This window comes from Mesoplodon bidens (genome assembly GCF_964165515.1).
Source record: "Mesoplodon bidens genome assembly, chromosome: 6".
Taxonomy (NCBI): domain Eukaryota; kingdom Metazoa; phylum Chordata; class Mammalia; order Artiodactyla; family Ziphiidae; genus Mesoplodon; species Mesoplodon bidens.
Window position 1 is genome coordinate 111309270 of NC_138162.1, and position 25069 is coordinate 111334338.

The window sequence follows — 25069 nt, forward strand, 5'->3', positions numbered from 1 at the left end:
TTGTTGCTCTGCTAAAAGTCTTGTGTTCTGCTCTCTAACATACAGAGAAAAGAAATTGTCCTATTAGAAGGAGCATTTAATAGTGGTTGTCATAAATTAATTGCTTTAATGGCAATTTTCTTTCTTGATCAGATGCAAGTTGAAGCTACAGCAGAAAACGATGTCTCTATGGTCTTGGGTCAACCGGCCCTGTGAACTGAGTAAGTTCACCAACCCTCTCTTTGAAGCCAACAATCTTGTCATCTGGCCTTCGGTTGCTCCACAGAGTCTTCAGCTGTGGGAGGGTAAGCCACACATCCTTTGCAAACCTTTTATTAATATAGTCTAGGATGTTCTCTTGACTGCCTGTGGGTACATGAGTACATGGATATTGCTGTTTATATCAGATATTTTCTCAAGATAAGCAGGTACGTTACTTTTTTTTATTGTGACAAAAACACAAAATTTACCAACTTAACCATCTTTGAGTGTGCAATTCAGTATGGTTAAGTATATCATGTTGCTGTGAAACAGGTCTCCAGAACTTTTCATCTTGTAAATCTAAAACTCTGTACCCACAATCAACTTCTCAGTGCCCCTCTCCAGCCCCAGGCAACCACCCTTCTGCTTTCTGTCTCTGGATTTGACTACGCCAGGTACCTCATATAAGTGGAACCATACAGTATTTGTCCTTTTGTGACTGGCTTATTTCACTTAGCATAATTAATGTGCTCAAGGCTCATCCATGTGGTAGCATCTCCTTCCTCTTTAAGGCTGAGTAATTTTCCGTTGTGTGTGTGCATGACGTTTTGTTTATCCATCTGTCAGTGGGCACTTGGGTTGCCTCCACATTTTGGCACATAGGCATGCAAACATCTCTTTGAGGCCCTGCTTTCCATTCTTTGGGGTATGTACCCAGAAGTGGAATTGCTGGATCATGTGGTAATTCTACGTTCAGTATTTTGAGGAACAGTAATTCTGTTTTCCGTAATGACTGCATCATGTTACAACCCCACCAGCAATGAACAAGGGTTCCAGTTTCTCCACATCTTCATCAATGCTTGTTATTTTCTGCTTTTTCCCCCCTTTGATAGGCCATCCTAATGGGTGTGAGGAAAAGTACATTACTTTTTGCATAGAAAAGTGATAGGTGGTTGGGACAGGAATAAACTGTAAGCTCCTAGGAGATGGTTTCTGTTTGCTTTATTAAGTAGTCATTAGGTAGATTGTTCTGTTGAAGGCTGTTGAAGGGGTAATGAACTAGTCATTCTAGTAAGATTCCATAAAACGTACATAAATGCCATCCATCAGTGCAGTAATACAGATATCCTGTTTGTGTGGAACAGTAATCCAGGCTTAATTTTCATGTCTATTCTAAAGAACGTGTTTACCTGCATTAATTTTTCAGATTCTTGAAGCTTATCTCCTTAAATACTAAAGCTTGTTTTTTAAAAAATAACCAAAACCTATCTAAAACATATTATCCATTCATTAAACAAAGACTATAAAATACCATTTAATTTCTTTTTAACGAATTTGAAGGTAGTAAGTACATTTTTATTCATCTTTATATTAAACAATATAAGGCATACACACAGGAATGATAACTGTTTGGTAAATTGAAGTACTATAAATGTCAGTTAGTATACTGTGTTCTAATACATTATGCTCTCAAGGGCAATTCTTGTGTGGAAACTGCCCATTGTGTTTAAAAGGGTCTCAGGTTGCTTTGCTTCCTTGTTTTGAGACCGAGCCTGTTTCTGTCACCTCTCCGGCCATCAGTTCTCACGGCTTGTTCCGCTAGGCATAGCTGTCATTAGCTGCTTCCTCCCCCTCAGTTTATGCTTCTAATCTTATCAGTCGAGGTGTCCCCTAGTTAGAATTGTGGGAAAGTGGCCTCAGTCTCCAGGGTCTCTGAGTCTGAGCTTTAGTGCTTTGGGGATTTGGGGTTGCTCAGAACTTCTCCTTGCTTATTGAGTGTTTAGATAGTCACAGATGCAGGACAGGTGATCTCTTAAATGAGAGATTACAGCTGTACTACTTGTTTAAGACTTCTGGGACAATTTACCTAAAAGCCACTGTCATGTTTAATAACTGAAACAAGAATCTAGTTAGTTGGGAGGAAAGCCAAAATTGGGAGTCTGATGGCCTAAAGGACGATTTAACCTGTTTTTACCAAACCTCATTGACAGTTTAGGGATTATGTGATAGAAGAAAATTTTTTTGTTATATGAATGAGTTCCTCCTACACCATTAAGAAAGGGGTTTCTCTGTATGTTTAGTACCTCCTCAACTTAGAACTGGAAGAAATCCTATGTTAGGTAAAATATTCTCATGGTAAGTATATGGACTGTATAATGACACTACTCAGGCCTTAAAGTGTCTCTCTACTGTTTATAATTACATTGTAGTCATCGTAGTCAACCATTAATATTAAGTAATTCCTGTATTGAAGAACAGGATTTTAAAAATAAGCTCATTTAATAGAAAAATCAACACAGGTCAGTCTTTAGTCTGTTTCTATCTTCTTCTTCTATCTAGCATTTGGACACATTACAGAAGGACTCTTTAGGGTGCATGGCAGTTTGGTTTATGGAAAGTATTCTAATGTAAAGTATTCTAATCATAAAACCTTTGTGAACTTGCCAGCTGCTGACTTGTTGCAGCCTGGAAGGTATTTGTGCCTCCTGACTTGAGTATCTTTAAGCCATTACTTTGGGCTGATATCATTAACGTACATCTGTGTAGAGGAGAAAATGTCTTTTACTCCATAATAAAAGGATAAATATTGTTATTTGGGGAAAGAAGCAGTTGCCTACAGAATTGGAAGACTGTCTCCTAAGTAACAGAGAGGGAGAGAGAGTGCTGAAGTTTAGGCTCTTAAATAACAGTCTGTGTAGTTCTGCTTTTGTGTAACTGCCACTTTTACAGTGAAAGTGATTTCACACATGTAGGTCTTACAGGTCTGGATAAAGTTCTGTAATTGTTTAAAGAAAGAAAAGATTTGTATTGTGAAACTATAAAATTTATCCCATTGTAAATGATCAGTTTGTATTCCTGAATATATCGGAGAACAGGATTTTGATCTACTTCATAACTTTGTGGGGTTTTTGAAGAATTAATGAGCATGTACATAGTGACTGCTCTTCTTTTTATTTTTTATTTTTTATATAGCAGGTACTTATTAGTCATCCATTTTACACACATCAGTGTAGACATGTCAGTCCCAATCTCCCAATTCATTCCACCCCCACCCCCACCCCTGCCGCTTTCCCCCCTTGGTGTCCATACGTTTCTTCTCTACATCTGTGTCTCAATTTCTGCCCTGCAAACCAGTTCATCTGTACCATTTTTCTAAGTTCCACATATATGCGTTAATATATGGTATTTCATTTTCTCTTTCTGACTTACTTCACTCTGTATGACAGTCTCTAGATCCATACACGTCTCAACAAATGACCCAGTTTCGTTCCTTTATATGGCTGAGTAATATTCCATTGTATATATGTACCACATCTTCTTTATCTGTTCATCTGCTGATGGGCATTTAGGTTGCTTCCATGACCTGGCTATTGTAAATAGTGCTGCAGTGAACAGTGGGGTGCATGTGTCTTTTTGAATTATGGTTTTCTCTGCATATATGCCCAGTAGTGGGATTGCTGGGTCATATGGTAATTCTACTTTTAGTTTTTTAAGGAACCTCCATACTGTTCTCCATAGTGGCTGTATCAATTTATATTCCCACCAACAGTGCAAGAGGGTTCCCTTTTCTCCACACCCTCTCCAGCATTTGTTGTTTGTAGATTTTCTGACGATACCCATTCTGACTGCTGTAAAGTGATACCTCATTGTAGTTTGATTTGCATTTCTCTAATAATTAGTGATGTTGAGCAGTTTTTCATGTGCTTCTTGGCCATCTGTACATCTTTGGAGAAATGTCTATTTAGGTCTTCTGCCCTTTTGAGTGGGTTGTTTGTTTTTTTGCTATTGAGCTGCATGAGCTGTTTATATATTTTGGAGATTAATCCTTTGTCCATTGATTCATTTGCAAATATTTTCTCCCATTCTGAGGGTTGTCTTTTCAACTTCTTTGTAGTTTCCTTTGCTGTGCAAAAGCTTTTAAGTTTCATTAGGTCTCATTTGTTTATTTCTGTTTTTATTTCCATTACTCTAGGAGGTGGATCAAAAAAGGTCTTGCTGTGGTTTTTGTCGGAGAGTGTTCTTCCTATTTTTTCCTCTGTAGTGTCCAGTTTTATAGTGTCCAGTCTTACATTTAGGTCTCTAATCCATATTGAGTTTATTTTAGTGTATGGTGTTAGTGAGTGTTCTAATTTCATTATTTTACATGTAGCTGTCCAGTTTTCCCAGCACCACTTATTGAAGAGACTGTCTTTTCTCCATTGTATATCCTTGTCTCCTCTGTCATAGATGAGTTGACCATAGGTGCATGGGTTTACCTCGGGGCTTTCTATCCTGTTCCATTGATCTATATTTCTGTTTTTCTACCAGTACCATACTGTCTTGATTACTGTAGCTTTGTAGTGTAGTCTGAAGTCAGGGAGTCTGATTCCTCTAGGTCCATTTTTTTCCCTCAAGACTGCTTTGGCTATTAGGGGTCTTTTGTGTTTCCATACAAATTTTAAGATTTTTTTGTTCTAATTCTGTAAAAAATGCCATTGGTAATTTGATAGGGATTGCATTGAATCTGTAGATTGCTTTGGGTGGTAGAGTCATTTTCACAATGTTGATTCTTCCAGTCCAAGAACATGGTATACATCTCCATCTGTTTATATCATCTTTAATTTCTTTTTCATCAGCGTCTTATAGTTTTCTGCATACAGGTCTTTTGTCTCCCTTGGTAGGTTTATTCCTAGGTATTTTTTTCTTTTTGTTGGAGTGGTAAATGGGAGTGTTTCCTTAATTTCTCTTTCAGAGTGTTCATCATTAGTGTATAGGAATGCAAGAGATTTCTGTGCATTAATTTTGTATCCTGTAACTTTACCATATTCATTGATTAGCTCTAGTAGTTTTTTGGTAGCATCTTTAGGATTCTCTATGTATAGTATCATGTCATCTGCAAACAATGACAGTTTCACTTCTTCTTTTCCAATTTGTATTCCTTTTATTTCTTTTTTTTCTCTGATTGCTGTGGCTAGGACTTCCAAAACTATGTTCATAAGAGTGGTGAGAGTGGACATCCTTGTCTTATTCCTGATCTTAGAGGAAATGCTTTCAGTTTTTCACCATTGAGAATGATGTTTGCTGTGGGTTTGTTGTATATGGCCTTTATTATGTTGAGGTAGGTTCCCTCTATGCCCACTTTCTGGAGAGTTTTTATCATAAATTTGTGTTGAATTTTGTCAAAAGCTTTTCCTGCATCTATTGAGATGATCATATGGCTTTTCTCCTTCAGTTTGTTAATATGGTGTATCACATTGATTGATTTGCATGTATTGAAGAATCCTTGCATCCCTGGGATAAATCCCACTTGATCATGGTGTATGATCCTTTTAATGTGTTGCTGGATTCTGTTTGCTAGTATTTTGTTGAGGATTTTTGCATCTATATTGATCGGTGATATTGGTCTGTAATTTTCTTTTTTGTAGTATCTTTGTCTGGTTTTGGTATCAGGGTGATGGTGGCCTCATAGAATGAGTTTGGGAGTGTTCCTTCCTCTGTAATTTTTTGGAAGAGTTTGAGAAGGATGGGTGTTAGCTGTTCTCTAAATGTTTGATAGAATTCACCTGTGAAGCCATCTGGTCCTGGACTTCTGTTTGTTGGAAGATTTTTAATCACAGTTTCCATTTCATTACTTGTGATTGGTCTGTTCATATTTTGTATTTCTTCCTGGTTCAGTCTTGGAAATTTATACCTTTCTAAGAATTTGTCCATTTCTTCCAGGTTGTCCATTTTATTGGCATAGTGTTCCTTGTAGTAGTCTCTTAGGATGCTTTGTATTTCTGTGGTGTCTGCTGTAACTTTTTCTTTTTCATCAATTTTGTTTATCTTGTAAAAGAACCAGCTTTTAGTTTCATTGATCTTTGCTACTGTTTTCTTTGTTTCTATTTCATTTATTTCTGCTCTGATCTTTATGATTTCTTTCCTTCTGCTAACTTTGGGTTTTGTTTGTTCTTCTTTCTCTAGTTCCTTTAGGTGTAAGGTTAGATTTTTTACTTGAGATTTTTCTTGTTTCTTGAGGTAGGCTTGTATTACTATAAACTTCCCTCTTAGAACTGCTTTTGCTGCCTCACAGAGGTTTTGGATGGTCGTGTTCTCATTGTAATTTGTCTCTAGGTATGTTTTGATTTCTTCAGTGATCTCTTGGCTATTTAATAACGTATTGTTTAGCCTCCATGTGTTTGTGTTTTTTATGTTTTTTTCCCTGCAATTGATTTCTAATCTCATAGCATTGTGGTCAGAAAAGATGCTTGATATGATTTCAGTTTTCTTAAATTTACTGAGGCTTGATTTGTGACCCAAGATGTGATCTTTCCTGGAGCACATTCCATGTGCACGTGAGAAGAAAGTGTAATCTGTTGTTTTTGGATGGAATGTCCTATAAATATCAGTTGAATCTATCTAGTCTATTGTGTCATTTAAAGCTTGTGTTTCCTTTTTAATTTTCTGTTTGGATTATCTGTCCATTGGTGTAAGAGAGGTGTTAAGGTCCCCCACTATTATTGTGTTACTGTTAGTTTCCTCTTTTATAGCTGTAAGCAGTTGCCTTATTTATGTATTGAGGTGCTCCTGTGTTGGGTGCATATAGATTTATAATTGTTTAATCTTCTTCTTGGATAGATCCCTTGATCGTTATGTTGTGTCCTTCCTTGTCTCTTGTAACATTATTTTAAAGTCTATTTTGTCTGATATGAGTATTGCTACTCCAGCTTTCTTTTGATTTCCATTTGCACAGAATATCTTTTTCCATCCCCTCACTTTCAGTCTTTGTGTGTCCCTAGGTCTGAAGTGGGTCTCTTGTAGACAGCATATATATGGGTCTTGTTCTTGTATCCGTTCAGCAAGCCTGTGTCTTTTGGTTGGAGCATTTAATCCATTCACATTTAAGGTAATTATCGATATATATGTTCCTATTACCATTTTCTTAATTGTTATGGGTTTGTTTTTGTAGGTCCTTTTCTTCTCTTGTGTTTCCCTCTTAGCGAAGTTCCATTAGCATTTGTTGTAGAGGTGGTTTGGTGGTGCTGAATTCTCTTAGCTTTTGTTTGTCTGTGAAGCTTTTGATTTCTCCATTGAATCTCAATGAGATCCTTGCTGGGTAGAGTAATCTTGGTTGTAGGTTCTTCCCTTTCATCACTTTAAGTATATCATGCCACTCCCTTCTGGCTTGCAGAGTTTCTGCTGAGAAATCAGCTGTTAACCTTATAGAGGTTCCCTCACAGTGACTTCTTGAATACTGTATTCAGTTGTACTCTTTCAGTACCTCAAGATTGTTGTATATTTTGGAGTATAATAAAACACAGATGTGAATTCTGAAAAAATGAGAAGGATTATAATGCATGGAGTTATATATTAACCACAATTATAATGCTTATCCATTGTGTGTATCTTTTTCCCTTCTCTTTTCCTTTCGTGGATTCAATAGGTATTTTTCTGCGTTGGAACAGATCTTCCAAGTATTTGGATGAAGCATATGAAGAAATGGTTAACATCATTGAATATAACAAGGAATTACAAGCAAAAGTAAATATCCTTAGGCGGCAGTTGGCAGAACTGGAGACTGAGGATGGGATGCAGGAGAGCCCCTGAATTCCAGATCCCCTGCAGCCCTCGGAGGACAGTCCGGACTGGTATGCCATCTCTCTCTCCCTTGCCCTTCAGTTCACTTTCACACAGTAGCCTTAAGCTTAAGGCTTTAGATATGAGAACCTTCTAATATAATGGACTCCTCAAAATTTTATGAATGGAACTTACTATAATTATTCATGTTTCATGTGGCCTGTTAGGCCTCTTCACTTTGGGAGCAGGAAGGAGGTGCTAGTCATTTTATTTTACATGAAACAAGTGACCTATTTAATGCTATATGTGTTATACGCCATTTCACCCTAAGCTTTTCTCTGCATCCACTTTCCAGACCAGTCAAGGATATGATTAATCTCTTAGGGAATATCTGTTAGTTTAAAAAAAAGGATCAGACTTTGAAGCACTCCAAATATAGAAATATTTTCAAACCTGAAATGGTTGGTAAACGAAGAATTTTGTGTTTAACATGCCATTTCCAATATCTTTGCCACATAAAAACGCCATTCTCTTTAAAATAGTTTTGGACTGACAGCTGAATTCATCCTCATTCTGATTTGTCAAGAAAACAAAAGCTGAATATTTATTCAAGGTAAATTATTTTTACAAGGGCAACAGCTATAGTCCTCTGATATTTACATTAAGAAGAAGTAAATTTATTGTAACACACTAAAATATGTGCAATATAGAAATAAAGTAGGAATATGTTACTGATAAGGTATCTTTAGTGTTGAATTGGTTTTTTAGGGTTTTGACACAGATGTTAAATGTGTGTCAAATGCTGGATGTAATGTTAAACCGTCATTTAGAATAGATGTTAATTTGTTATGATTAAGCTACAAATACGGTTTCCTTAAACCAGAGATGCACCGCCCTTGTCTGAAGTTCTTACTGCACTGGTTTATGTACAGATATGTGTGTTTTATTGTGTTTTGTTTTATTTTTAAATATTCTAAGAGTTCACTAATACTAAGGTTAAAGTTTTCTTATTGTCTTGAGCCTTTTGAACATTTATCTTGACTCTGCTGATTTGTCCATTATATGTTAGGCAAATAATAATTTAAGTGGAGGTGAAAGTTTATGAACGTGATGCAGCTATGTTTTAAACTTCAGAAGCCAATTTGAAATGTTTCAATGTTACAGAAACAATGACGACTGTATTTATGTGCTATGCTGGTTTATGCCTGCAATTCTGAAAGTTTGTGGTTTGGTGCTTTCCTTATACATTTTTGTTTTGTGGCACAGGTCATTTTAACAGATACTGTCAATTCTAGTTTTCCTTTAAAAGGATAGTTGAAGGGCAATCTTTAATACCGTTTCTATCCCATCTATATGTAACCATTTCATTGTAAAACACACCAAAACTGAACCCTGCTTTAGGGCTATGTATTGAGTTAAAATTTTAATTCTTCAAAATCGACTGTAGCAAAATCTATAGCCACATTCAGAAACCTTAGAAAGTGGCAAATACTTTCTATCTCCAGTTGCCCAAACTTTTTTTTTTCTGTTTCCTTAGACTTGTAGCAAAAGGCTAGACAGCAATCCACAGTTAGAGCTCTCTTTTGGTAAATTTGTCTGCTTTCTCCTCTAAGCCCAGTTTTATTCGTGACCTGTTTTGTTGGCTATAGTTATGAATCTTGGGGCATTAAAGCCCTCACATAAAGGCTAATAAGGCAAGGAGCAAAGAAGATATACTTTCTTGCTGTAGATATCTGTGTGTTGTGTGAAATGTCTATTAATTTTTTAAAAGAGGAAACACCCTAGCATTTTATGGATCCTCAAAATTGAAGAAGGAGCCTTTTTCTGCTCAGTTATTGGACCCATAAGAAAAACCATTTAGAGATTTTCTTTTAGTGATTCTTCAGAAGTGACTCTCACTGGTAATATTAATTGGCCATAAGGCTTCTGTGGGTGGAAACTTTGGAGGGATTTTTTATTAGCTTTGGTCATGGAGAAATTGTATGCCATCAACTTATACCTGTCTTCCTGATGAACATTTTACATGTGAGCCAGAGTACAATAATAGCATAGTGTTTCAATTTCTTTTTCTTTCTCTTATTGAGACAGCAATCATAAGCTGTTTGGACAAGTTTGTGTTTTAGTGTTAATTTATAATTAGGGATTGTCCAAACCTCAGTTCTGTTTACAGGGTGTAAAAACAAACTTTGGTATCAATGCAATTTCAAAGGGGTCATCTAATAAGACAGATACTAAGGTTTCCCCAAACCTGAGAACTCTGTCAAAGACAAGTGCTTTATCAATATAATTTGAAGAGGGTTTTTAGTAATACTATTAAATTACTCATCCCTTGGATGAAAAGAATAATTACAGTGGATATACTTATGAGAAGCTACTTATTAAAGGTTAAGTTTGGAGAATTGTCTTTGATAAATATGGCTTTAAAAACTTTAATGAAGAGAATGATGGCCGAATTAGTGAGCATGCGGATTACCCCATTACAAGCCAATAATAAAATGAGATATAATCAAGTTAGTGTACATTATTGTGAAGGTTGGTATACATTTTTGGAATGCAAAAAAGTAAGCCCCACAAAGAATATTTTTAAAATATTGCTACAGTACATGGATGCTTAGATTTAAATTAATACTTTTTCAAAAATCAGAAGAACATAGTTTGTTGGTTATATAAAAATGCTGAAACTTTTTGGGTGGTCTAAGACTTTTCAGTAGTTTGAAATTTTTCATTTTCATTTTATTAAATGGGAGGAAAACAAGCAGAAATTATAAAACCTTATAGGTTTAAGACACCTATAAATTTGTTTTATTTCTAAGAAAAATAAGGCCTTTGAAGCAAGTTTTTAAAGTGATTTTTGGGAAAACTTTGGAAGACAATAGATAGTCATTTAAGATCCGTATGGAGAATTTTAAAACTTTTCTTTGAATTCTAAAGCCTGATTTTGTAGAGGTGATGTGTCACTGCTTTTCATTTTAAAGGATGAAAATTTAGTGAGATTTTAGTCTTTGATTCAGTCAGCATTTATGTTAAATAAAAAAGTCAATATCATGGAAAAGATTTGACCAGTAATTGTTTCTTGAAGTGAAAAACGGGGAACATTTTGCTACATTTAAAAATAATCTGCTTAAAGATGTAACTCTTAAAGTTATCTGGTTTCAAGATTAGCTGTTTTAATTGTCAGTTTTAACTAAGTCATCAGGTTCACTTACTATCAGACCTTAACCTGAGACACAGTTTTGGTATTTACCCATATCCAGATTTAATGAATTAAAACATGAGTCTATTAGGAGCACTCTTTATCAGAGAGGTATTTCCTGGACAAAAAATGGGCAATATTTAGAACAGTTAGTCCCCTGGTTCTGGAAGCTTTGAAATTTATGAGAGAATGAAGTCACTCATTCAGTACCTCTGATACAGGTTTACTCTATACCTCAGGACAACACAGATTAATTATTTCTTATTCTTTAACATGGCTCAGATCTTCCCCCTCCAGAGCTGGTACAATAAGTTATTATAGTAGTATTTTTGTGTAATTCACTATCTTAACAAAAAACAGTAGAAGACTGGTTTCTACATTAATATTTATTCTCAGATGGTATGAAATGCTAATTTTTGTTTTCTTGAATAAAACGACTTATGCCTTCACTCAGTCCTTATAATCTACTGTCCACAGCATTTTCTTCCTTTAAACCAAAAGCCAAGAAGAGACCTTCTGAAACTCTAGGGCTAGGTTTTAGAAAGTCTGAACTTGTAATCTAAGTTCCCTTTAAAATAAACTAATGTCCTATTTTTGAACTACAGTGCAGAACTGTAGTTTCTGCTTAATTAATGAAAAATAATGGGGCTCACTGCGGACACTACATTGTCGTGGAAAATACTTCACGATGAGAGCTTACTGTCTTCTAGGGCCGTTCTGTTTATCTGTGAGTATACAGATTAAATATATTTGTGATTTGTAATAAAAACAAGTTGTGCAACACTGCCTGTGTCTGTCTGCCCAAGACATTTGCTTCACTTTTTCAAATGCATGTATGTTTGGAGAGGTGGATTATTCTACACAAATACACCCTGAGTTCTGCTTTTTAGAATCCTTATAGATCTATTATCATCTACACTGAAAGTGTTGTATTTGCACAACTTAGTTATTTTAAAAAATAAATTTAAAAAAAGAGTATGTATTTCTTCAGTAGCCATGTATTTCAACTGTACTCTTGATATATTTGAATGTGACTCCTGGATTTAAGTGCACTATTATTCGTGTCTTACACAATAAAACTGCACTGTATGCCAAATGTGTCTGTAATGTATGCTTTGCTAAAACCTCAGAGTGCTATAATGTACAGGTTTCTACATGATGAACCTGTCAGCATATAGGGGAAATCCTGAACTTCTGTTAAGTCTGTGTAACATTTTAATATTATTTGTAATGTTCCCTTAAGTGGTAAGTTCACTTGTGTCCTAAGACTGGAATCATTTATCTTGAGTTGGCTGCTTTGTCATGCTTGGTTTACTGAATCAAACAAACGTGTGGAACATGGTACTGTTATCTTAGTATGTAAGATTTATGTGTCATGTTCTCCCTCTGCCTCAGAGGACTGTTGCACAGATGCTAGTGTTAAATATCTATAGACAATGGTAATAAACTTTGAATACATTCAAATGCAGTAAATTAAATCTATAGGCTGACTTTTTTTCAAATATTTGTGAAGATTTTGGCAGTCTTGATTAAAATTGCTATATATATATTTGGACCTTATAGTTTGAAAAAATTCAGATCTGCAAAAAAGTTGCAAAATAGTACAGTGATATTCCTTAAATATTCAATCTAGGTGAACAGTATAACATTTTTCACATTTGCTTTAACACCCTTGAGTGTGTGTGTGTATGTATGATTGCTATTATTTTGCTGCAACATTTGAGGGTAAGCTGCAGACATGACCTTTCCACCTAAATATTTTCTACCTATATCTCCCAAGAATTAGGAGTATATATTACACGTACTATTTATTCAGTATGTATTAATATGAATAAATCAATGAGGGAAAAGGCAAAGCTCCTCCTTAGGGTAGAATGCCAACTATGAAATATAGAAAGAATGAAGACATTAGAAAATCACTGTTTAGTCACTAGTAATAACTGATCTAGGGAATCACTGTCAGTGGATGCTAAAACTAGCAGGTGAAAGTTTGTGAGCAAAAGCATATAGTCTCAAAGTATCTTTCCATAAAATCCCAGTTACAAAGAGCAAAACAGTAACTTTACAGTTAAGGAACCTGGTAGATACCACCTAATCCAAACATAATTAACATCACTAGTAATGGAACAAATCAACATCATGTGCCTTCTGATAGGATCCACTGAGAACACAGCATCACTTTTATGGCATTTTTTGCAAAAAACAAAAAGCACAACCTGAATCTAATTATGAGGAAACATCAGGCAAACATTAAATTCAGGGACATTCTACCAAATAAGTCTGTTTTCTTGTAAATTATGGGGCTTATAGAGGGAAAAGACTGAAAACGTATTCGTAAGTTTAAAATTATTTTTTAAAAATTTAAAAGCACAAAGTGAACAGAAAATAGTATCTATGCAAAGCTATAAAATTAAAATGAGAAAATATTTCAGCTGATGAAAATTATCCCCCAATAAATGAAACATTAAGCAAAATAAAACTCTTAACACACATTCCAAAAGGAATAAATACCTTTAAACAAAATTTCTGTATATGATATGGAAAAAACCTCAAATGAGAAATCAGAAAACTCACAACAGAAATAACCAAAAATGAAACAGGAAGGTAGAAAAGAGTTAAATGAACTCAGGAAAGAATTTGAGGAATAAAGACAAAGTCATCTTGAAGGTGAAATTACTCAAGGGAGAATAGGTTCAACTGAAGATTTATTTTAAAACGTTGAAAAGCATGAAAGGCCAAGAGTGAAAATAAAAATAGTAAGCAAAAAGGATGACAGAGAAAGTGATGGACATAGAGGACACTCAGAGAAGAGCCAATATATGAATAATCGGAGTCTCTGAAGAAGAAAAGCAGAATAATGGAACAGCACAAATATTTAAACCTACAATCCAAGAAATGTTTCCAGAAATAAAGTCTGAGTAGACTTGGATACAGACTGGTCAGTTTCAAGACATATCCTAGTCAAACCATTAGACTTTACATATGAAGAGGGGGTAAAAATCTCCAGGGCTTCTAGGCAAAGAGAGTCATTTAAAATTGGGTTGCAGCAGATGAAGGAGCAAGGTAAAAACCCACCAGACCAAACAAATGAAGAGGAAATAGGCAGTCTACCTGAAAAAGAATTCAGAGTAATGACAGCAAAGATGATCCAAAATCTTGGAAACAGAATGGAGAAAATACAAGAAATGTTTAACAAGGACCTAGAAGAACTAAAGAGCAAACAATGATGACAACACAATAGATGAAATTAAAAATTCTCTAGAAGGAATCAATAGAAGAATGACTGAGGCAGAAGAATGGATAAGTGACCTAGAAGATAAAATAGTGGAAATAACTACCACAGAGCAGAATAAAGAAAAAAGAAAAGAATTGAGGACAGTCTCAGAGGCCTCTGGGACAACATTAAACGCACCATCATTCCAATTATAGGGATCCCAGAAGAAGAAAAAGAAAGGGTCTGAGAAAATATTTTAAGAGATTATAGTTGAAAACTTCCCCAACATGGGAAAGGAAATAGTCAATCAAGTCCAGGAATTGTAGAGAGTCCCATACAGGATAAACCCAAGGAGAAACAAAACAAGACACATATTGATCAAACTATCAAAAATGAAATATAAAGAAAGAATATTAAAAGCAGCAAAGGAAAAGCAACAAATAACATACAAGGGAATCCCCATAAGCTTAACAGCTGATCTTTCAGCAGAAATTCTGCAAGCCAGAGGGAATGGCAGGACATAATTTAAAGTAATGAAAGGGAAAAACCTACAACCAAGATTACCCAGCAACGATCTCATTCAGAGTTGACAGAGAAATAAAAACCTTTACAGACAAGCAAAAGTTACGAGAATTCAGCAACACCAAGCTAGCTTTACAACAAACGCTAAAGGAACTTCTCTAGGCAGGAAACACAAGAGAAGGAAAAAACCTACAAAAACCCAAAACAATTAAGAAAATGGTAATAGGAACATACATATCGATAATTACCTTAAATGTAAATGGGTTAAATGCTCCAACCAAAAGACATATAGACTGCCAGAATAGATACAAAAATAAGACCTGTATATATGCTGTCTACAAAGACCCACTACAGACTTAGGGACACATACAGACTGAAAGTGAGGGAATGGAAAAAGATTCCATGCAAATGGAAATCAAAAGAAAGCTGGAGTAGCAATTCTCAGACAAAATAGACTTTAAAGTCTATTACAAGAGACAAAGAAGAACACTACATAATGGTCAAGGGGTCAATCCAAGAACAAGATATAACAATTATAAATATTTATGCACCCAACATAGGAGCACCTCAATACATAAGGCAAATGCTAACAGCCACAAAAGAGGAAATCAACAGTAACACAATCATAGTAGGGGACTTTAACACCCCACTTTCAGCAATGGACAGATCATCGAAAATGAAAATAAGGAAATACAAGCTTTAAGTGACACATTAAACAAGATGGACTTAATTGATATTTATTTATAGGACATTCCATCCAAAAGCAACAGATTGCACTTTCTTCTCAAGTACTCATGGAACATTATCCAGGACAGACTGTATCTTGGGTTACAAATCAAGCCTTGGTAAATTTAAGAAAATTGAAATCATATTGTATATCTTTTCTGGCCACACTGCTCTGAAACTAAATATCAATTACAGGAAAAAAATCTGTAAAAAATACAAACACATGGAGGCTAAACAACACACTACTAAATAACCAAGAGATCACTGAAGAAATCAAAGAGGAAATCAAAAAATACATAGAAGCAATGACAATGAAAACACGATGACCCAAAACCTATGGGATGCAGCAAAAGCAGTTCTAAGCGGGAAGGTTATAGCAATACAGTCCTACCTCAAGAGACAAGAAAAATCTCAAACCAACCTAACCTAACACCTAAAGCAATTAGAGAAAGAACAATAAAACCCCAAAGTTAGCAGAAGGAAAGAAATCATAAAGATCAGATCAGATCAGAAATAAATGAAAAAGAAGGAAACAATATCAAAGATCAATAAAACTAAAAGCTGGTTCTTTGAGAAGATAAAATTGTTAAACCACTAGCCAGACGCATCACGAAAAAAAGGGAGAAGACTCATCAGAATTAGTAATGCAAAAGGAGAAGTAACAACTGACACTGCACAAATACAAAGAATCATGAGAGATTACTATGAGCAACTATATGCCTATAAAATGGACAACCAGGAATAAATGGACAAATTCTTAGAAAAGAACAACCTTCCCAGACTGAGCCAGGAAGAAATAGAAAATATAAACTGACCAATCACAAGCACTGAAATTGAAACTGTGATTTAGAATCTTCCAACAAACAAAAGCCCAGGACCAGATGGCTTCTCAGGCGAATTCTATCAAACATTTAGAGGAGAGCTAACACCTATCCTTCTCAAACTCTTCCAAAATATAGCAGAGGGAAAAACACTCCCAAATTCATTCTACAACACCACCATCACCCTGATACCAAAACCAGACAAAGATGTCACAAAAAAAAGAAAACTACAGGCTAATATCACTGATGAACATAGATGCAAAAATCCTCAACAAAATAGTAGCAAACAAAATCCAACAGCACATTAAAAGGATCATACAACATGATCAAGTAGGCTTTATCCCAGGATTGCAAGGATTCCTCAATATATGCAACTCAATCAATGAGATACACCATATTAACAAAGTGAAGGAAAAAAAACATATAATAGATGCAGAAAAAGATTTTGACAAAATTCAACACCCATTTATGATAAAAATTCTCCAGAAAGTAGGCAGAGAGGGAACCTACATCAACATAATAAAGGCCATATGTGACAAATCCACAGCCAACATTGTTCCTAATGGTGAAAAACTGAAACCATTTCCTCTAAAATCAGGAACAAGACAAGGATGCCTACTCTCACCACAATTATTCAACACAGTTTTGGAAGTTTTAGCCACAGAAATCAGAGAAGAAAAAGAAATAAAAGGAATCCAAATCAGAAAAGAAGAAGTAGAGCTGTCACTGTTTGCAGATGACATGATACTATACATAGAGAATCCTAAAGATGCTACCAGAAAACTCCTAGAGCTAATCAATGAATCTGGTAAAGTAGCGGGATACAAAATTACAGAAATCTCTTGCATTCCTATACACTAATGATGAAACATCTGAAAGAGAAAATAAGGAAACACTACCATTTTCCATTGCAACAAAAAGGATAAAATACCTAGGAATAAACCTACCTGAGGAGACAAAAGACATGTATGGAGAAAACTATAAAACACTGATGAAAGAAATTAAAGATGATACCAACAGATGGAGAGATATACCATGTTCTTGGATTGGAAGAATCAACGTTGTGAAAAGGACTATACTACCCAAAGCTATGTACATATTCAGTGCAATCCCTATGAAACTACCAATGGCATTTTTCACAGACTAGAGCAAAAAATTTCACAATTTGTATGGAAACACAAAAAACCCCGAATAGCCAAAGCAAACCTGAGAAAGAAAAACGTAGTTGGAGGAATCAGGCTCCCTGGCTTCAGTCTATACTACAAAGCTACAGTAATCAAGACAGTATGGTACTGGCACAAAAACAGAAAGATAGATCAATGGAACAGGATAGAAAGCCCGGAGAAAAACCCACGTATATATGGTTACCTTATCTTTGATAAAGGAGGCAAAAATATCCAGCAGAGAAAAGACAGCCTCTTCAGTAAGTGGTGCTGGGAAAATTGGACAGCTACATGTAAAAGAATGAAATTAGAACACTCACTAACACCATGCATAAAAATAAACTCAAATTGGATTAAAGACCTAAATGTAAGGCCAGACACTTTAAAACTCGTAGCGGAAACATAGGAAGAACACTCTTTGACGTAAGTCACATCAAGATCCTTTCTGACCCACCACCTAGAGAAATGGAAATAAAAACAAAGATAAACAAATGGGACCTAATGAAACTTAAAAGCTTTTGCACAGCAAAGGAAACCATAAACAAGACCAAAATACAACCCTCAGAATGGGAGAAAATATTTGCAAATGAAGCAACTGACAAAGGATTAATCTCCAAAATTTATAAACAGCTCATGCAGCTCAATAGCAAAAAAACAACCCAATTCAAAAATGGGCAGAAGACTTAAATAGGCATTTCTCCAAAGAAGATATACAGACTGCCAACAAACACATGAAAGAATGCTCAACATCATTAATCATTAGAGAAATGCAAATCAAAACTACAATGAGATATCATCTCACACCAGTCAGAATGGCCATCATCAAGAAATCTAGAAACAATAAATGCTGGAGAGGGTGTGGAGAAAAGGGAACACTCTTGCACTGCTGGTGGGAATGTGAATTGGTACAGCCACTATGGAGAACGGTATGGAGGTTCCTTAAAAAACTACAAATAGAACTACCATATGACCCAGGAATCCCACTACTGGGCATATACCCTGAGAAAACCATAATTCAAAAAGAGACATGTACCAAAATGTTCATTGCAGCTCTATTCACAATAGCCCGGAGCTGGAAACAACCTAAGTGTCCATCATCGGATGAATGGATAAAGAAGATGTGGCACATATATACAATGGAATATTACTCAGCCATAAAAAGAAACGAAACTGAGCTATTTGTAATGAGGTGGATAGACCTAGAGTCTGTCACACAGAGTGAAGTTAGTCAGAAAGAGAAAGACAAATACCGTATGCTAACACATATATACGGAATTAAAAAAAAAATGTCATGAAGAACCTAGGGGCAAAACGGGAATGAAGACGCAGACCTACTTGAGAATGGACTTGAGGATATGGGGAGGGGGAAGGGTGGGCTGTGACAAGGTGAAAGAGAGGCATGGACGTGTATACACTACCAAACTTAAGGTAGATAGATAGTGGGAAGCAGCCGCAGAGCACAGGGAGATCAGCTCGGTGCTTTGTGACCGCCTGGAGGGGTGGGATGGGGAGGGTGGGAGGGAGGGAGATGCATGAGGGAAGGGATGTGGGAACAGATGTATATGTATGACTGATTCACTTTGTTATAAAGCAGAAACTAATTAAAAAAATAAATAAATAAACTTTAAAAAAAAAAAAAAAGAAAATGTGGTCTAGCCATAAAATGGAATATTATTTAGTCTTTAAAAAGAAGGAAATCCTGTCACTTGCTACAATATGGATGAACTCTGAGAGGCTAAAAGAAATAAACCAGTCACAAAAAGACCAATACTGTATGAGTTCACTTCTATAAGGTATTTAAAGTAGTCATGTTTGTAGCAACAGAAAGTAGAATGGTGGTTGCCAGAGGGTGGGTGAGGGGGGAAATATATTGTTTTGAATATACGTAACAAAACTGAATGGTACAGTTAAAAATGATTAAGATAATAAATTTTTATAATAAAGTAATATTGTGAGTTCAATAAACCAATTTATGATTTTAAATATTTTTATACTCCTGTAAAGTTCAGCAAAAAGTAAACTGTTGAAACAGCATTTAGGGTGACATCAGCAAATTGACAGAATAGCAGATCCAACCTCTTATGCCCACACAGAAACATCAAGAAACAAACTGCAAAACACGTGTGTCTGAATTCTGGAAAATAGTCAAAGATCTACAGCAACCAAGAACATAATGAATTAAAAAAAAAGGCAAGTTGAAAACTTCAGGAAATATTTGTGGCATTTTTACTTGCTGTTGTCCCACCTCCTTTCCAGCAGAGGGCAGTCTTGAAAGAGTGCAAGCCTGTGTTATGGGCACCTACTGTCTGGTTCTGAGGGAGGAGAGCAAAATCTAGGCACAAATTATTACTTATATCTGTTGTAACCTGTCTAAAGGATACCTGAAGGACTTATAGAAGGATTTCATCTCTGTTTTACCTAACTCAGAATTCAGGTGGGAAAAGTAGTTGGCTTTGACAGAAAATACTGCAAGGAGAACTAACAACCCACAAACACCTGGGGAAAAATGTTACAGTCAAAATATATAACAATCAAGATACCTAAAGCAAGGGAGGAAAAGCTGGGGGACATTCTTTGGGAGATTAAGACATTCAAAAAAGTCGAGTAGTTCTTCCCTGGTGCTGCAGTGGTTAAGTATCCGCCTGCCAAGGCAGGGCACACAGGTGTGCGCCCTATTCCAGGAACGTCCCAAATGCCACGGACCAACTAAGCCCGTGCGCTACAAAAACTGAGCCTGTGCTCTACAGCCTACAAGCCACAACTACTGAAGCCCATGTGCCTAGACTCATGCTCCGCAACAAGAGAAGCCAGCAAAATGAGAAGCATGCACACAGCAAACGAAGAATAGCCCCTGCTCGCTGCAACTAAAGAAAGCTCAAGCACAGCAACAAAGCCCCATAGCAGCCAAAACAAAAATAAAGCAAAAACATGTGTATGGGTTAACTTAGGTAATGGAGGCTATGTGCATTCCTAGATTACGACACATTTAGAAAAGTGTCGAGGAGACCCCAAATTTTCACTTCACAGTTATCCCTAGGTTCAGGGCAAGCATGGTATTGAAGGAGGGCCCCAACACAGAACTGGATCTGCAAAGATTGGAAGAGGTTTTTCTTCTTTTGGGTTGGCTTGTTTTTAGTTATTTTTTTAACTTTCTGGCATTCAAAGAAATCTCTGTCAACAGAATAGGTGAACGTGAGCTAAAGGAACACACACCTCAGTGACAACACAGGACAAGGAATGCATCTTCTCAAAACCACATTGGAAAAGTAACTAAACAAATGGACTACGACAGCCTTCAATAATTATAAGAAAACAAACATAAAGCCCGTAGCAAACTAGCAAATTAGACAAGAATCTAATCTCCAGTGATACCACACTAGAATATTCAAACATCAAGGTTTTGATAACAACAACAACAAAATTCACAGGGCATACAAAGAAACAGGAAGTATGGTGCATTGAAAGGAACAAAATTAATTGAAAGTAACTATCCCTGAGAAATTCCAGACATTGGATATACTAGAAAAAGACTAAAATAACTGTTTTTAAGAGGCTTAATGACCCGAAGAGAAACATGGACAGAGAAATAATGGAAAACCGGAAAATCTATGATCAAAATACAGATAGCAACAAAAAGACATTAAAGAAAGGAAGCAAACAGAAATTTTGGAGCTGTAAGGTACAACAACTGAAATGGTAAATTAACTAGAAGGGTTCAACAAATTATCTGATCAGGCAGAGGAAACAGTCCGCCAAGATGAAGACAGGAAATTTTAAATTATCCCGTCTGAGGAACAGAAAGAAAAAGCATGAAGAAAAGTTAATACTCCCAAGAGACCTGAGACACCATCAAGTGGAACAACATATAGATTATGGGAGTCAAACAGAAATAGAAGAAAGAATATTGGAAACATTAAGGGCCGAAACCTTCCAAAATTTGAAGAGAGACAATGTACCTACAAATCCAAAAAACTCAAAAACTTCCAAGTACTGTAAATTCACAGAGATCTTCACTGAAAGACATTATAATCAAACTACTGAAAGTCACAATGAGGGAATCTTAAAAGCAGTGAGAAAATCAACACGTGCAAGGGACACTCAATGACATTCTCAACTGATAATTTGATAATTATCAACTGATAATCAACTGAAGGCAGTGGGATGATACACTTGTAATGTGGAAAGAAAGAAACCTGTCAAGTGAGATTTCTATATTCAGAAAAACTGCGCTCCAAAAATTATGATATACCCAGATTAAGAAAAAAAAAAACCCACGGAGCTTGTTACCACTACACCTGGTCTACAAGAAAGTGGTCTACAAGGCTGCGAAATTATACTCAACATCACTAGTCATTAGAGAAATACAAATCAAAACCACAATGAGATATCATCTCATAGCCATTATGACGGCCACTGTAGGAAAAACAAAAAATAAGGTGTATTGAGGATGTGTAGAAACTGGAACCCTTATGTCCAATTGCTGGCAAAGTGAAATGGTGGGGCCGCTATGGAAAACAGTATGACAGTTACTCAAGAAATTGAAACTTGTTTTTAAAAATTACAAAGACAATTACCTTATGATTCAGCAATCCTACTACTGGCTATATACACAAACAAATTGAAAACAAGATCTCTAAAACCTACTTGCACACCCATGTTCACTGCAGCAATAGTCATAATAACCAAGAGGTGGAAACAACACGAATAGCCATCAGTAGATGAATGAATAAAGGAAATGTGGTCTAGCCAAACAATGGAATATTATTTAGTCTTTAAAAAGAAGGCAATAGGGCTTCCCTGGTGGCGCAGTGGTTGAGAGTCCGCCTGCCGATGCAGGGGACACGGGTTCTTGCCCCTATCCCGGAAGATCCCACATGCCGTGCAGCGGCTGGGCCCGCGAGCCATGGCCGCGGAGCCTGTGTGTCCGGAGCCTGTGCTCCGCAACGGGAGAGGCCACAGCAGTGAGAGGCCCGCGTACAGCAAAAAAAAAAAAAAAAAGAAGGCAATCCTGTCACTTGCTACAACATGGATGAACTTTGACATTAGGCGAAAAGAAATAGACCAGTCAAAAAAAGACGAATACTGTATGATTTAACTTCTATAAGGTATCTAAAGTAGTCAAATTTCTAGCAATAGAAAGTACAATGGTGGTTGCCAGAGGCTGGGTGAGGGGGAAATATATTGTGGTGAATATACTTAAAAATACTGAACGGTACAGTTAAAAAGGATTAAGATTATTAATTTTTATAATAAAGAAATACTGTGAGGTTAATAAGCCAATTTATGATTTTTAAATATTTTTAAACCACTGTAATGTTCACCAAAAGTAAACCGTTGAAACAGCATATAGGGTGACATGAGCAAATTGACAGAATAGCAGATCCAACCTCTTATGCCCACACAGAAACATCAAGAAACAAACTGCAAAACCATGTGTGTCATAAGCCTGGAAAAAGGTCAAAGATTTACAGGAACCAAGAACATGGTGAATTTAAAAAAAAAAAAAGGCAAGTTGAAAACTTCAGGAAATATTTGTGGCATTTTTACTTGCTGTTGTCACACAACTTTTCCAGCATAGGACCGTCTTGGAAGAGTGCTAGCCTGTGCTTTGGGCACCTACTGTCTGGTTCCGAGCGAGGAGAGCAGCCTCTAGTCACAAATTCTTGCTTATATCTGTGGTAACCTGTCTAAAGGATACTTGAAGGACTTACAGAAGGATTTCATCTCTGTTGTACCTAACTCAGAACTCAGGCTGGAAAAGTAGTTGGCTTTGATTGAAAATACTTCAAGGAGAACTAACAACCCATAAACACCTGTGGTAAAATATTACAGTCAAAATATATAACAGTCAAGATACCTAAAGCATGGAGGAAAAGCTGGGGGACATTCCTTGGCAGATTAAGACATTCAAAAAGGTCGTGTAGGTCTTCCCTGGTGGTGCAGTGGTTAAGTATCTGCCTGCCAATGCAGGGGACACGGGTGTGAGCCCTGTTCTGGGAAGGTCCCACGTGCCACGCGGCAACTAAGCCCGTGCGCCACAACTACTGAGCCTGTGCTCTAGATCCCGCAAGCCACAACTCCTGAAGCCCATGGGCCTAGAGCCCGTGCTCAGCGACAAGACAAGCCACCACAACGAGAAGCACGCACACCGCAAACGAAGAGTAGCCACCGCTCAATGCAACTAAAGAAATCCCGTGCACAGCAACAAACACCCAAAGCAGCCAAAACAAAAACGAAAACAAAAACATGTACATGGGGTAATTTAGGTAATGGAGGCTATGTGCATGCCTAGATTAAGACCCATTTAGAAAAGTGTTGAGGAGACCCCAAATTTCCACTTCACAGTTATCCCTAGGTTCAGGGCAAGCATGGTATTGAAGGAGGGCCCCAACACAGAACTGTATCTGCAAAGACTGGAAGAGGTTTTTCTTCTTTTGGGTTGGCTTGCTTTTAGTTAGTTTTGTAACCTTCTGGCATTCAAAGAAATCTGTCAAAAGAATAGGTGAATGTGAGCTAAAGGAACACACACCTCAGTGACAACACAGGACAAGGAATGCATCTTCTCAAAACCACATTGGAAAAGTAACTAAACAAATGGACTACGATAGCCTTCAACAATTAAAAGAAAACAAACATAAAGCCCGTAGCAAACTAGCAAATTAGGCAAGAATCTAATGTCCAGTGATACCACACTAGAATATTCAAACATCAAGGTTTTGATAACAACAACAACAAAATTCACAGGGCATACAAAGAAACAGGAAGTATGGTGCATTGAAAGGAACAAAATTAATTGAAAGTAACTATCCCTGAGAAATTCCAGACATTGGATATACTAGAAAAAGACTAAAATAACTGTTTTTAAGAGGCTTAATGACCCGAAGAGAAACATGGACAGAGAAATAATGGAAAACCCGAAAATCTATGATCAAAACACAAATAGCAACAAAAAGACATTATAAAAAGGAATCAAAGAGAAATTTTGGAGCTGTAAAGTACAACAACTGAAACGGAAAATTAACTAGAAGGGTTCAACAAATTATCTGATCAGGCAGAGGAAACAATCCGCCAAGATGAAGACAGGAAATTTTAAATTATCCCGTCTGAGGAACAGAAAGAAAAAGCATGAAGAAAAGTGAATACGCCCAAGAGACCTGAGACACCATCAAGTGGAACAACATATAGATTATGGGAGTCAAACAGAAAGAGAAGAAAGATTATTCGAAACATTAACGGCCGAAACCCTCCCAAATTTGAAGAGAGACAATGTACCTACAAATCCAAAAAACTCAAAAACTTCCAAGTACTGTAAATTCACAGAGATCTTCACTGAAAGACATTATAATCAAACTACTGAAAGTCACAATGAGGGAATCATAAAAGCAGTGAGAAAATCAACACGTGCAAGGGACACTCAATGACATTCTCAACTGATAATTTGATAATTATCAACTGACAATCAACTGAAGGCAGTGGCATGATACACTTGTAATGCGGAAAGAAAGAAACTTGTCAACAGAGATTTGTATATTCAGAAAAACTGTGCTCCAAAAATTATGATATACCCAGATTAAGAAGAAAAAACCCACGGAGCTTGTTACCACTACACGTGGTCTACAAGGCTGCGAAATTATACTCAACATCACTAGTCATTAGAGAAATACAAATCAAAACCACAATGAGATATCATCTCATAGCCATTATGACGGCCACT

The 25069-nt window shown here is 36.4% G+C and overlaps 1 protein-coding gene across 1 annotated transcript in view; it reads left to right on the forward strand.

Annotated features, from left to right (window-relative positions):
- Positions 1–12373, forward strand: part of MTMR9 (myotubularin related protein 9) — an 86558-nt gene extending 74185 nt beyond the window's left edge. The window contains exons 9-10 of the mRNA XM_081237520.1: positions 133–284; positions 7583–12373. Coding sequence (XP_081093646.1) covers positions 133–284; positions 7583–7746 — 316 coding nt within the window. The 3' untranslated portion in view covers positions 7747–12373. The remainder of the gene's footprint in view (positions 1–132; positions 285–7582) is intronic.
- Positions 12374–25069: the final 12696 nt, after the last annotated feature.